This window comes from the organism of the source record quoted next, unplaced genomic scaffold (assembly GCF_019419815.1).
Source record: "Pyrus x bretschneideri cultivar Hongxiangsu unplaced genomic scaffold, Pyrus_bretschneideri_v1 Contig39, whole genome shotgun sequence".
Lineage (NCBI taxonomy): Eukaryota > Viridiplantae > Streptophyta > Magnoliopsida > Rosales > Rosaceae > Pyrus > Pyrus x bretschneideri.
Window position 1 is genome coordinate 2,864,792 of NW_025999712.1, and position 12,271 is coordinate 2,877,062.

A 12,271-nucleotide genomic window follows, 5' to 3' on the forward strand; every position below is an offset into this window, starting at 1 on the left:
AATTTTTGTATTAGTACAACGCATTAAGAGTCTTTCTGTATTAGTACAACGCATCAAAAGTCTTATCCCACGTCCAAAATTGAAGCCTTTCATTATAGTTTAAAATGCGTCTTGATTTTTTTTTGGATGACAAAACGCGTTTTGGTTTCTTCTATTGTCAGTTAGTTTTGAATTAGATGCTTTAATACTACTTCACTTGTTTAACATAATTTACATATGAGGGACGAGCTGAGTGTATAAGTAATAATTGCGTATGTATTATTAAGTATAATCAAAGTAGGTAAAAGAAGCTTTGAACCAATTTGAAAAATGGAAGAATACGAAAGGAAAAGGTTATCGGTCATTACCATGATCGTGTTACACGTCATGATATAAAACTTGTTAAATAAGAAATGATCATGTACAACTAACACGTGCTTTCACAAACCATTCATTCATGCGTCTCTTATAATTTAGATGTTTTGATGCTAATATTCGTTAACCAAAATTAACATGAAGAGCAAAACCACTTGTTTCTGCATACCTACAGGCCGCAAACACAAAGATCATCAAGAGAAACTGCAGGATGATCGGTCGTCTCATTCCAGCTCTCGTCGAAGCCGCAAGAGTAGAGGACATCATGATGGTGCAACGGCTCCCGGTGGTGGTCAGGTTGATGGAGGCACCACCACGGCCGCTGCAGCCTCAAGCAGTGATGTTGGTAGCGCAGCTGTTGTAGTGATGACTGCTGCCCACCTGTCTATTATGGATGGCGGTGACAGTGGTAGTGGTCATGGTGGTGGCGACGGCGGTGGTGGCGACGGTGGTTGATGACACTGTAAAGTTGGTGCTTTCTTTTTGCACTTTTGTTCAATTATTGTCTACAATTACATCGCTATTTAATTTTTTTTTTGTAAGGAAATTGGGAGGTATCCTTTTGTGTTTGTTGTACTAGGATTGTTTACTGCGTGCGATTGTGAAGTTTTGCATTTGAATGAATGGATTTTCATTTTCTCTGTCTGCAAACCTTTTTTATTGTTGTTCATCATGCATGGTGCCTTCGGTAGCAAATTAATCTGTCTCAAAAGCTTTGTTAGGCTGATCTGCAAACCATCAGTTGGTTGCAATTATCGAAGTCTGACGCAGTGTGACAAAGAGAAGATCAATCAATGTTAATTTTAAAAAACGAGAAATTCAAAATTTATTGATTCATAATTGATAAGATAACAAACCTAAAGCCAAAGAGTCTTATATACTGTGTATCTTAACCCTAGAAGCCCTTGGAGTCGATGATTTTTATTTTAACAAACGATATATCTACATGAAGGGAGAGGGATAGTCTCACAATGGGTTAGCAATTATGTTATTCAAATTCGTTTTTAGCGAGAATCAAACCAAAGACCTCTCACTTACAAGTGAAGAAGAGTACCACTAGACCGTAGTACTAAGTGGCAAGTCCATGATTAGAATGAAAAAATTAACAAAATAATGACGTCCTTAAAACTTAGAACTCTAATAAAACACTAAAAACGACAGAATTTGGCTAGAAAGCCCATATATCACAACAAAACAATGTGCTTAATGCGCGTCGTCGTCACTTTAACAACATACCATGGCCCAAATTTGACACATAGCAGTGTGGTTGTTGCCCGATTTGCGCCTTTCAACTTGATCCTCAATCCATTCCGCCATATGATCTACATCAAAACTAGATTTCACTATTATACTATTTTGATCACTTATGATAGTTAAGATATGAATATGTATTGCACTTTAGACCATCTCCAATGGTGACCTAAAACCTAAAAATATTTAGCCTAGAAAATTTAGGTTTTAGCCCAAAAACAGCTTTTCTACTCCAACCCTTCTGGCTTAAAATTTTAGCACCAGATTATCAAAGAATGAATTAAGGCTATTTTTTTTTAAATTAACTTTTTTTATAAAAAAAAAATTTATGTAGACTATCCTAAATTAATTTTATGAACATTTTAACCTAAAATATTTAAATTCCAATAAATTTTGAAAAATCACTAAATCAATACATGAAAATCAAGATAAACCACATAAACTTAATACCAATGACATTTAATAAACCACATAAACTTAAAAAATAAAAAAGACAATAAATATATAAATATAAAAAAAAATTGAACGTGGACCGTTGGATTAACCAACGGTCCAATTAAACTGGTCGTTGGATGAAGAAAAGTAGCTGTTGGGCTACAGTGTTGTTGACACGCAAGGGGGACAGCCCCACGTGGGTGGGCCTCAGCTGGAAAGGTCCTTGGCGCGTGTAGCGCGTTGGGCGAGTGGGTTTTGGGGTGTGGGCTTCACAGCCCAGATTTCACTCTCATCCGCGGGTCCCACTTGAATTTGTGGGCTAAATTGTGGCTGGTATTTGCCTTCCTTTTGGGTTTCAGGTTTTAGGTTTAGTTTAGGTTTTGGGTTGGAGTGGATTTGGAGGGAAAAAAAAGGAAAAATTTAGGTTTTAGGTCACCATTGAAGATGGTATTAGAAAGGCCTCCCAGAAGAAATAAAACCAAGCTCACCAGCCCAAAACAAACACTAACGTAATTAAAGGCCCAACAAAACTCAATCCACCAGCGACCAACAACACATGCATAAACCCAACCAAAACGGTTTTGCCTTCATCTCTCGGCACACACTCTCTCTCTCACAAAGCCCTAATCTTTAACCCTGAAAAAATCCCCAAGTCTCTTCGTCTCCTTCCCCCCGCACGTACAGCGATGGCTCTAGTGAGACCCGGATCCGGAAACCAACCCCCAAAGCTCCGATGGGGAGAGCTCGAGGAGGACGACGGCGAAGACCTCGACTTTCTCCTGCCGCCGAGGCAGGTGATTGGGCCCGACGAGGACGGGATCAAGAGGGTGATCGAATACAAGTTCAACGAGGATGGAAATAAGGTCAAGATCACGACCATTACCCGGGTTCGGAGACTCGCCCAGGCCCGGCTCAGTAAGCGGGCCGTGGAGCGCCGCTCCTGGCCCAAGTTCGGCGACGCCGTGCACGAGGACGTCGGTGCTAGGCTCACCATGGTCTCCACCGAAGAGATCTTCCTCGAGCGCCCCAGGGCTCCTGGTAAGCTTTTGAATTCTTCTTTTCAGGTTTTCGGTATTAGGGTTTTTAATTTCGGATTTTGAGGAAGATTATATGGAATTTGTGTGAAGAACTACATTTGGCTAATTTGGAATATTTCCCATGAGATTTTGGTCATATATTTCTCTGTTGGTATTTGGGATAGACATCTATTAATCCTTTAGATTAAAATTTGACTAAATAAATTTTTGCAATTGGAATAAATGAAGCTAAAATTGAATTGAATTTGTTTTATTTTGTTGTTTGGAGGAAGGAGAGAGTGGAATTTTAAATGGTCGATACGAATAACCTAACCATTACTACGCATTTTCGTTTTATTTCCCTTGCTTTTATCTTGTTTAATGGAAATGTCTGTTTGAGGCAATTTCTATGTTTAAATGAACAAATGCTGGCTTGGTACATGAGTCCGTAGACTGTCTAGCTGACCACCGGGATTGGTTTAAATCTTATAACTTCATACGGACATGCGTGTATGTCTAGTTATACGATGTAGATTTCTAACCCGAGATTGTGAGTATGTTTAGTTGAAATCTTATAACGTCATCTGGTTCCGTGCTCAAATCCCCTAATTAGGTTTGTGGAGAGGTTAAAGGTTGTTTTAGTCAAGTGGCCTACTGTTATTATGGTTACTTTCTCGGATATGATGTAGTTCAAATTTGTTGGATCAGTTTGATTTTTGAAGTTACCTTCACTAGCCATGTGATTTTGTTTTGTGGATGATGCATTGTTAACATGGAGTAAAATAGAGGAACTATTTGTTGTTGCCCTCATATATTGCATTGCATCTGCGGCTTCTCTGTTATGTCTTTTGTCAGAGATTTGTTTGATTTTCTCTTGATATAGAATAGATTTATTTGTTATCGATCGATGCCAATTGGTCATGGTAATTGGTATGTTGGGTTTTCTGATTATTATTTTCTGTATATGACTGTGAACAGGTAGCAAAGCAGAAGAACCAAAGGCTGGAGGAGACCCTCTGTCTCAACTCACAAAAGGAGGGGCTGCTCTCAAACTTTGTAGGACTTGTGGTAAGAAGGGTGATCACTGGACTTCACATTGCCCGTATAAGGATCTCGCCCCACCGACTGAAGGATTTATTGATAAACCTCCTACAACAGAAGCAGTGCCTGGAACTCCTAGCACAGGTAAGTATGTTCCTCCAGTCCAGAGAGGAGGTGGAGACAGAGTTGGAAGTGATATGAGACGAAGGAATGATGAGAACTCTGTTCGTGTCACCAACCTTTCAGAGGACACTCGTGAGCCTGACTTGCTTGAACTTTTCCGGCCTTTTGGTGCTGTTAGCCGTGTTTACGTTGCTTTGGATAAGAATACTTCCGTTAGCAGAGGATTTGGTTTCGTCAACTTTGTGAACAGGGAAGATGCCCAGAGAGCAATCAACAAACTGAACGGGTACGGTTATGACAATCTCATCCTCAGGGTTGAATGGGCCACACCGAGGACAAATTAGAGTTTTCCATAAAGATATTCACATTAGGAATGTCTTGCAGGGTTTTGGTCCTATAATGTTCTGTTCAGATGCTTTGTTTAAACCTATGTTCAGGATTTTGTTGCTCTTGCTTGTAAGAGTACTAAATGAGTAATTAATATTAGTTGCTTTCAGCTTAAAAATTGGTATGCCTGAAAATTTTGATTGTCTTTGAAACATTTTGGAGATATGCCTGGAGAATTTAGGTTTACGCTGCAACGAAAATTGTTGCTTCTGCTGAATAAAATCGAGGGTTCGAGTTTCGTACACAATTCTTGCATTAGTGAACAAACATTCCATGCAAAAAAAGGAGAATACAAGAAACTCAATAGCGTATCATTATTTTTTCACAATAGGCTCATGCTATCAACATTTTTCTTAGTTATTCTGTAAGCACCAGGTGCCGATTTCTTGTTAGGATATGAGTGTGCTGGAGGAAGAAGCGCAAACAGGGAACTGGATCCCAGAAGAGGCAATGGGTCGGAAGCTCGGGGGAGGACTCATGGCCGAGGTAGAAGACAAGAGACATTCGGACAGACGGAGTTGGATTTCCGCTCGATCGGAGCTTGCAGAATCTGCCGGACTTGTTATGTATGGCACGACAGGCAATTTGCTGTACCAGGAGTCTTCCATGGTCAGTTGCCCACCGGCCTTATACCGAAGTATCGCCCTGTAAACGAAGGGTATGAGGCCCTCCATCCGAAAAGCGTATGAGAGCCGGAGAGGTGAACTTTCCTTCCGTGGGGGAAAGACTTGGGAGTGGTTATAAGCAAGAGGAGGGATGGATTATGGATAGTGTCCGGTAGAATGTCATTTTCTTCACGCCTAAAAGTGACCCAGTGAGGTAAAATGAAAGCTCATCTCGCCCACTGTTGGAATGTGGTTGGTGCATTGGTGGATATTCTTTCCACTTCCAATCAAGTGTTCATGAGACTTAAAACTTAGGGTGTCAATTTGGTATATTGTTTCAGTAATCAACACATTGATCTGTAGTGAATTTGCACAAACAAGCGATTAATTAAAAATCCCTAAAACAACTACCACAAGCACAAGTGCACCAGTACAAATTTGTCAAAAGACCGATATATGCAACAAAACCTATACCAGGGCACACATCGATCTTCGCTGATGAGCGAGGCCACACAACATCATCGCTAGAGGATGAGACCACATAGAGTAACCTCTGAAAGATGAGACCATAGAATCATCGCTCAAAGACGAGACTACATCATCGGCCAAACACTGAACAAACTCAAATCTCTTCAGCAAAGACTAAATATTGGTAAAAGCACGGATAAAAAACATGAGTCTCTTCTGTATTTCTGTACGCAAAGACATTTATTTCTTTATAGCTTACTCCACATGCTGAGCTGCTGTCTCACTATATAAGTAGTTAGCATTATAGTTGATGAATTGTCCAACAGTGAACTGTGAATGATGGGGACAGGGGACTATTATATTATCAATATCTATTAGATATATATGCTCTGTGAAATTAGGTTTAAAATTTTCAGAATCTTTGTTTGATACTGTGTCCTCCGGCCTTTTTAACAAAAGATTTTTCAGTGTGCTCTAGGGTCGTTTGAGTTATTGAATTCTCACCAATGTTTGCGTTACTCAAGTCGACATTCTCGCTTCCACTTCGTCCGCCGCCGCTTGCGCAGTTGCTTTCCTAAAAAAAAAAATGATCTAATACATAAAGTGAAATAATACAATTGCTTGGAAACTTAAAAATAGATATACATCTTTTCTTAAAATGGGTCATTATGCAAAATATGGACCTATAATCTAAAGTTTCAATTTCTTCATGGCGGTACTATCCACATACTTCTTTTTATCTTCTAGGCTTCTACACACTTTTTTAACTTTTCGGTCGTCAGGTGGAATGAATTGAAAATGATCAAATAATACAAATTAATAAGAAATGGTGAGAAATATAAAAAGAAGTGCGTGGATACCATCACCTTGGTACCCTCCCTTTGTTCTTCTTTTAGTGAAAAGTTCAATTTCTCTTGTCAATTATTCATGTATTTTATACAGATGACTTAATCGGTTCATAAACATATTTTTTTTCACAAATTATAAATTTTGAATAAATATTTTTTGGCATCAACAAAGTAGAAAATTCGAACTTAAATACTTTTTTAACATCTGTACTGATGAACTACTAGACGTTTGTCGAACTTAAAATCTTAGAGAGTTAATTTCAGTCACCGTATCGATTAACCCCTACACATTTAAAAATTAAGAATAGACGTCTAGACTTGTTTAGGCGGCTACCTAGACATGCATAGGCACCCACTTAGATCTTGACTCTCATTTAGACAAAAAATACATCACTTTCATTTGGCTTTTTTTTTTTTTTTTTATATAAATTATAAGAGACTTGTTGAATACTTGGATAAACACTTATCATATTATATTTCCCCATGTTTTTATTATGTTTATTACTTTGTAATTTATATGTCATTCTATTTTAATTTATGCATTCTAATAGAATTTTATTTTTATATGATATATAATAAGTTTACTTAAATCCGCCTAGGCGCTAAGCCTCAGTTCACCGCCCGATTAGTGCTTAACATCTTTTAGAATCTTGATTTCAACACACATTTGTTCTCCACATTCACACGCTATACTTATTTCTGATGGTTAGATCAAATAAAGTACATAAAAATAAACCAACGAATAAGATAAATTAGCAAAAAAATTTATACAATAAAAATTAAATTTGATTATTTAAAGCAAGTTAATTTAAGTTGATTGACTAAGAGATAAGTGGCAGAATTATATGAAATTTGGCGAAGCTGCCTTACCGCCACTAATTACTGCAAGCCAAGTGATTCTTCCCCAATTAAAAATTAACTCCTCAATGGGTAATATATATCTACACTAAGAGAAGGTGGTGTGTTTAGCTTCACAATAAACTAGCAATAATATAGTTCAAATTTTCCTTTAGTAAAAATCGAACTTAAGATCTCTCATTTACAATAGTACTAAGTTGTCTTAATGGGTAAATATTAAAAATTCAAAATTTTCATATGCAAAGAGATGCAAAGAGGGTAAATTGGGTAAACCACAGAAAGAATCAGAGGAGGAGCAAAACTCCAAAGTGGCAGATAGACGTTGTTTTCAAAAAATAAATTTATAAAAAATAATAATAATAATAATAATAAAATAAAATAAGTGGCAGATTAGACGTGCGCACTCTGAACTCCGCTCGTCAGCTCAGCTAAGGTTATCGTATATAAATCCAACAGGGCCCAAATATACAAAGAGCTCTCCAGATTCATATTTGCGAGAGACAGTCTGTCTCATCTCGCCTGTGGGCTGCTTCTTGTAACTCTCCTTTTTCTTCTTCCTCTGCATTTCTTGGGTTCTCAGATATCTGCTTCTTCTGCCCCCCAGAAGCTGCTTTTCCATGGCTTCCATTGTTGAATCTGGCTGGAGGGTACTTTTTCTAACAACCCTTTTGGTTTTATAGCTCAAAGATTTCACTTGGGGTTTATTTATTTATTTGTTTTTTGGACCAAGATTTGATCTTTTTGTTGGGCATTGGTTGCTTTTGAATTGGAATTGCTGTGTTTGTTTTTACCCGTGTGTGTGAATTTGGTGATAATGCTGGCATGTGGATTATGATTGGTGTGATAGGTTTTTTTTTTTTTGGGTGTGATTGGTGTAATGATTTGATCTGTATGGTGCATTTGAGTATTGTGGTTATTGAATTTAGTAATGAGATAGCTGGGTTGTTCTTTTTTGGATTTCTTTTGAGGAATATAGATTAGGGATAGTGGGGCAGTATTAGGTGTTGAAAGTTGATTTTTGGTGAGGATTTTGGAGATATTTTATTAAGATTATGTTTCTTCGCAAAGAAGCGGGTTGGTGTAATTTGTGGTCAAACATTGTGATCATATATTCGAAGCAATGTAATTAGATTCAAGTGTTATTATTTGTTTGTGCGATAACGCAATGATTTGATGTGCCTAGTGCATTTGATTGTCGTTACTGTTTTCATGGTGGCGGGGTTATTTGGTTTTTGGTTCTCTTTCAGTGGTCAATTTCTGTCCTTTTTCCGTTATAGTGACATTAGGGAAGCATTAGATGTTCAAGATTAATGCTGCGGTCGATTTGGAGGCGCTTTGTTAAATTGTTAGGATTATGTTCCTTCAAACATAAGTGAGTTTCACGTAGTTTGTGGTCAAACAGTGTTAGCCCATGATGCTTGGATGTGAAGTAATACAGATTGAAGCGGACAGAGAACTTACTGTACCTGGAGGTATGTGGACAGAGAACTGATACATGGGCAGAGAATTCAAAAGGAGACTCTGTTTCTGTATCTGATTGATCTTGTAATTAGCTGCTATTGAGATCTGACTCAGAAAGTTCTGTTAATCCTTCTTTTTTTTTTTTTTTTTTCCTTTCCTGTGGTTGGTGGTGGTTTTGTTTTGTTTTTTGTTTTTTTTTTTTTGTGTGTGTGTGTGGGGGGATTGAGAAATAAACTTTTTTTTTTCATAGGCGCTGATACATTTTAGGTAGACGGTCCTAAAAATCGTCCAACCTGTATGTCATGCAAGTTCAAACTTCATTAGTTTTTGTAGTATATATTGGGCTACCGAACACATGGATTGGGAACTGAGTCTAGGTTGTGCGCATGAAAACTATAAGCGTTCCCAAATGAAAGGAAAATGTAACTGATTTCTCGTGAGCAGCTCCTGTGGTCTGCGATGATGAATTTTCCTACTTCATGCACCTAATGGTCTCTACTGGTATCTGATATTTTCGTACTTTTTTGAGATTCTTCTATTTTGACTGTGCAGTATCTGATCACAAATTTCAACGACTTTCAACTGGCATGTCTAGGAAGTTTCTTTCTCCATGAAAGTGTTTTCTTCTTATCTGGACTCCCTTTTATATATCTTGAGAGGGCAGGATGGCTGAGCAAGTACAAGATTCAGGTTCATCTCTCTTCACTGAGCTCTTAGATATGATTCTTTAGAAGATGAAATTTCTTTCCTTTTCTCTAAGATTCATCTGGCTAGTGGCATTTGTAGGACATGTTTTTCCAGCTCTGTTTAATATAGCTTCCTTAAGGAAGTATTTAGTTTGCAATTATTTGGAGATTGTAGGGGCAAATGTGGTCTGAACTGTAATTTTAGCTGAAGTCTAAATGATTGGGGATGGTTGGGGTTGCGTGAGGTTAGAATTGAAGGTGATGGAACAGCGTAATTGGGTGGAGTTTATGTTGTAGGAAGAAGTATGAGACCAAAGCTTCTTACTGGGCCTTATTGCGGCTGTCTCAGCTTTTGTCTCTTTGGGGAAGGGCTTAGGGGGCAAGTGATGCTCTAAAGGTAGCCCTTTATACAAAGGGTGCAGGTCTTAAGAAAATATTGACATTTTATATATGTGAATCTGTGATTAAGAGAAACGATTATGGTTAACAGGTGTAATTTTTAGAAGGTGGAAGGGGAGGCATTGTATATATTTTGTTTTAGGCATTTAGCTTACAGTGGTCTATGGGTGGGGTATAATGGCCTATCTCTTTCTTTGATTGGGGTGACTCAGTTTATAGCTAGTTTGGTGAGTGAGCTATTGGGTTCAAATAGTCGAATTGCCACGAAGAAAAATAAAAGTTATGTGTGTTTTGTCTTTGTGGTGGAGTGGAGGAGCTCATGTTCTCTAGTGGAGGTAATGGCACATATGTTGAGAAAGATGTTTGAATGAACTAGATAGGCTATTGCTACTAATTTTGCATATTCATAATAGTTTTCCTTCTCTGTAATGTTTCTTTGTTATCTTCCATTCATACAGCTAGTGTACGAAGGTTCTGTCCCCATGGCGTTTCAATAAAATCTTATCAAAATAGTGCCATGACTTTATTCTAGTTTTGTGCAGACAAAAAATAACAGCCCTGCAGCCCAGGAGAAATGTATTACTCGCCTAGTCCTGTATCATCTTTGTGTCAATCTGCCAGTTATGATTGCTTCATATCCTGTCTTCAAATTCATGGGCATGCGGAGTAGTCTTCCATTGCCGTCCTGGTATTTTCAGGTTCTTTATATGCTAGAGCATATTTTCTCAGACATCATGGAGTTTGATGCCATTATCATATGACCCATTTAGAATTAACAAAGACCCTAAACTTTTCCGTTTCTGAACAATTTAGACTTTTAAAATGCTTAGTTCCGTAATTCTGCATTTGGTTTGGCAGGAAAGTTGTTTCCACTCAGATCATTTTCTACTTCATCCTCGAGGATTTTGTATTCTATTGGGGACATAGGGTTCTGCATACAAAATGGCTGTACAAGCATGTGCACAGTATCCATCATGAGTAAGTGAGAGTTATAAGTAACTTACTCAGTGCTAAGAGTTTTGAATGGTGTTATTTATGAGTTGAATCTTTGCTTACTCAGTGCTAAGAGTTTTGAATGGTGTTATTTATGAGTTGAATCTTTGCAGGTATGCTACACCATTTGGACTGACTTCTGAATATGCTCACCCAGCCGAGATATTATTCCTTGGCTTTGCCACCATTATTGGTCCTGCCATTACTGGGCCCCACCTAATTACTCTGTGGTTATGGATGGTACTTAGAGTGCTGGAGACTGTCGAGGCACATTGTGGTTACCATTTCCCATGGAGCCTCTCAAACTTTTTACCTTTGTATGGAGGGTGAGTGTGCTTTTTCACGGCTTGGTCATTTTTAGCAACGTGAATACAATGTATTTTTCTCTGTTTGGTCATTTGAAGCTGAAAATGTTTCTGCTTTCATCGTACAGCGCTGATTTTCACGACTACCATCACCGTTTGCTTTACACCAAGTCTGGCAATTATTCATCAACTTTTGTTTACATGGACAGGTAAAGTTTTACCATGTGCTGCTTAAGTGTCTCTGAACTAATTAGTGAAAAGGAGATGGATCAGTTACGAAGGAATTTCGTTACCTTTTCTTTTACATCTGATTGTTCAATAGTTTAAATAAGTATTTTAACAAGGATAAGTGTTACTAATCTAACAAGAAACCAAATTTTGTTCATTTTAAGAATGTTATTGTTATGACTGACAAGCTCTGTTGCATACTTGTATTTTGCACTTTCCTAATATACCGTCAGTGGTTTGCTTTAAAAATGTTTTATATTACAAGATGAACTGGCTCTCGATTTCTTTTTCGTTGTACATATTTGTGTGGATGGATCTTGTTGGCTCAAAGTCTTACCAACGTTTAAACATTGAGACCAGTGATGCTTCCAGACTCTGGAACTATGACTGGTTTTAACCCAAATGATCAGTCATGTTTTATATCACAAATTAAACCAACAGATGCCATAATGCAGCTGAAAGTACGCTAACCATCTCTTTCTACTATACTTTTCAGGTTATTTGGAACTGATACAGGTTACAGAAAGCTGAAAGCGCTGAAGAAAGCCGGATTAGAAGATGACGGCAAGGAAATGTGATGTGGGAGCCAGAATTTTTATGAACCAACTGGACATGAGTAAATCGGTTCTTTGATTTATCGGCAGTACTGAAGATGTTTGTGTCTGCCCCCGCCTCATCGTGTATTCAACCGCATTTTTGTGTTTGATTTCTTTCTGATTTAGAGCTTATGTTAGTGTGGAATCAGTGGAAATGCTTGATGGACATTTGTGCGCTCCTATTTCTTACATGAATGAAGAAGTTGCCCTTTTATTC

At 37.9% G+C, this 12,271-nt stretch overlaps 2 protein-coding genes across 3 annotated transcripts; both read left to right on the top strand.

Annotated features, from left to right (window-relative positions):
* The first annotated feature begins 2,655 nt into the window (after nucleotides 1–2,655).
* On the top strand, nucleotides 2,656–4,725 carry LOC103964716 (eukaryotic translation initiation factor 3 subunit G-A-like). Its single transcript, XM_009377683.3, has 2 exons — nucleotides 2,656–3,078; nucleotides 4,035–4,725. The coding sequence occupies exons 1-2, from the start codon at nucleotides 2,727–2,729 to the stop codon at nucleotides 4,562–4,564; spliced, it is 882 nt and encodes a 293-aa protein (XP_009375958.1). The 5' UTR covers nucleotides 2,656–2,726; the 3' UTR covers nucleotides 4,565–4,725.
* Nucleotides 4,726–7,820: 3,095 nt separating this feature from the next.
* On the top strand, nucleotides 7,821–12,271 carry LOC103964715 (methylsterol monooxygenase 2-2). 2 transcript variants are annotated; one of them, XM_048564795.1, is made up of 8 exons: nucleotides 7,821–8,033; nucleotides 8,789–8,858; nucleotides 9,400–9,537; nucleotides 10,475–10,620; nucleotides 10,791–10,910; nucleotides 11,039–11,251; nucleotides 11,359–11,439; nucleotides 11,955–12,271. In XM_048564795.1, the coding sequence occupies exons 4-8, from the start codon at nucleotides 10,556–10,558 to the stop codon at nucleotides 12,034–12,036; spliced, it is 561 nt and encodes a 186-aa protein (XP_048420752.1). In that variant the 5' UTR covers nucleotides 7,821–8,033; nucleotides 8,789–8,858; nucleotides 9,400–9,537; nucleotides 10,475–10,555; the 3' UTR covers nucleotides 12,037–12,271. The 2 variants fall into 2 exon arrangements, with proteins under 2 accessions (XP_048420752.1, XP_009375957.1); XM_009377682.3 differs by lacking the exon at nucleotides 8,789–8,858.

Coding starts and splice junctions, on each gene's coding strand:
- LOC103964716 (XM_009377683.3), top strand. CDS start 2,727: ATGGCTCTAGTGAGACCCGGATCCGGAAACCAACCCCCAAAGCTCCGA. Junction 3,079..4,034: donor CGAGCGCCCCAGGGCTCCTG/GTAAGCTTTTGA, acceptor GACTGTGAACAG/GTAGCAAAGCAGAAGAACCA.
- LOC103964715 (XM_009377682.3), top strand. CDS start 8,004: ATGGCTTCCATTGTTGAATCTGGCTGGAGG. Junction 11,252..11,358: donor TTTTTACCTTTGTATGGAGG/GTGAGTGTGCTT, acceptor TTCATCGTACAG/CGCTGATTTTCACGACTACC. Junction 11,440..11,954: donor ACTTTTGTTTACATGGACAG/GTAAAGTTTTAC, acceptor TATACTTTTCAG/GTTATTTGGAACTGATACAG.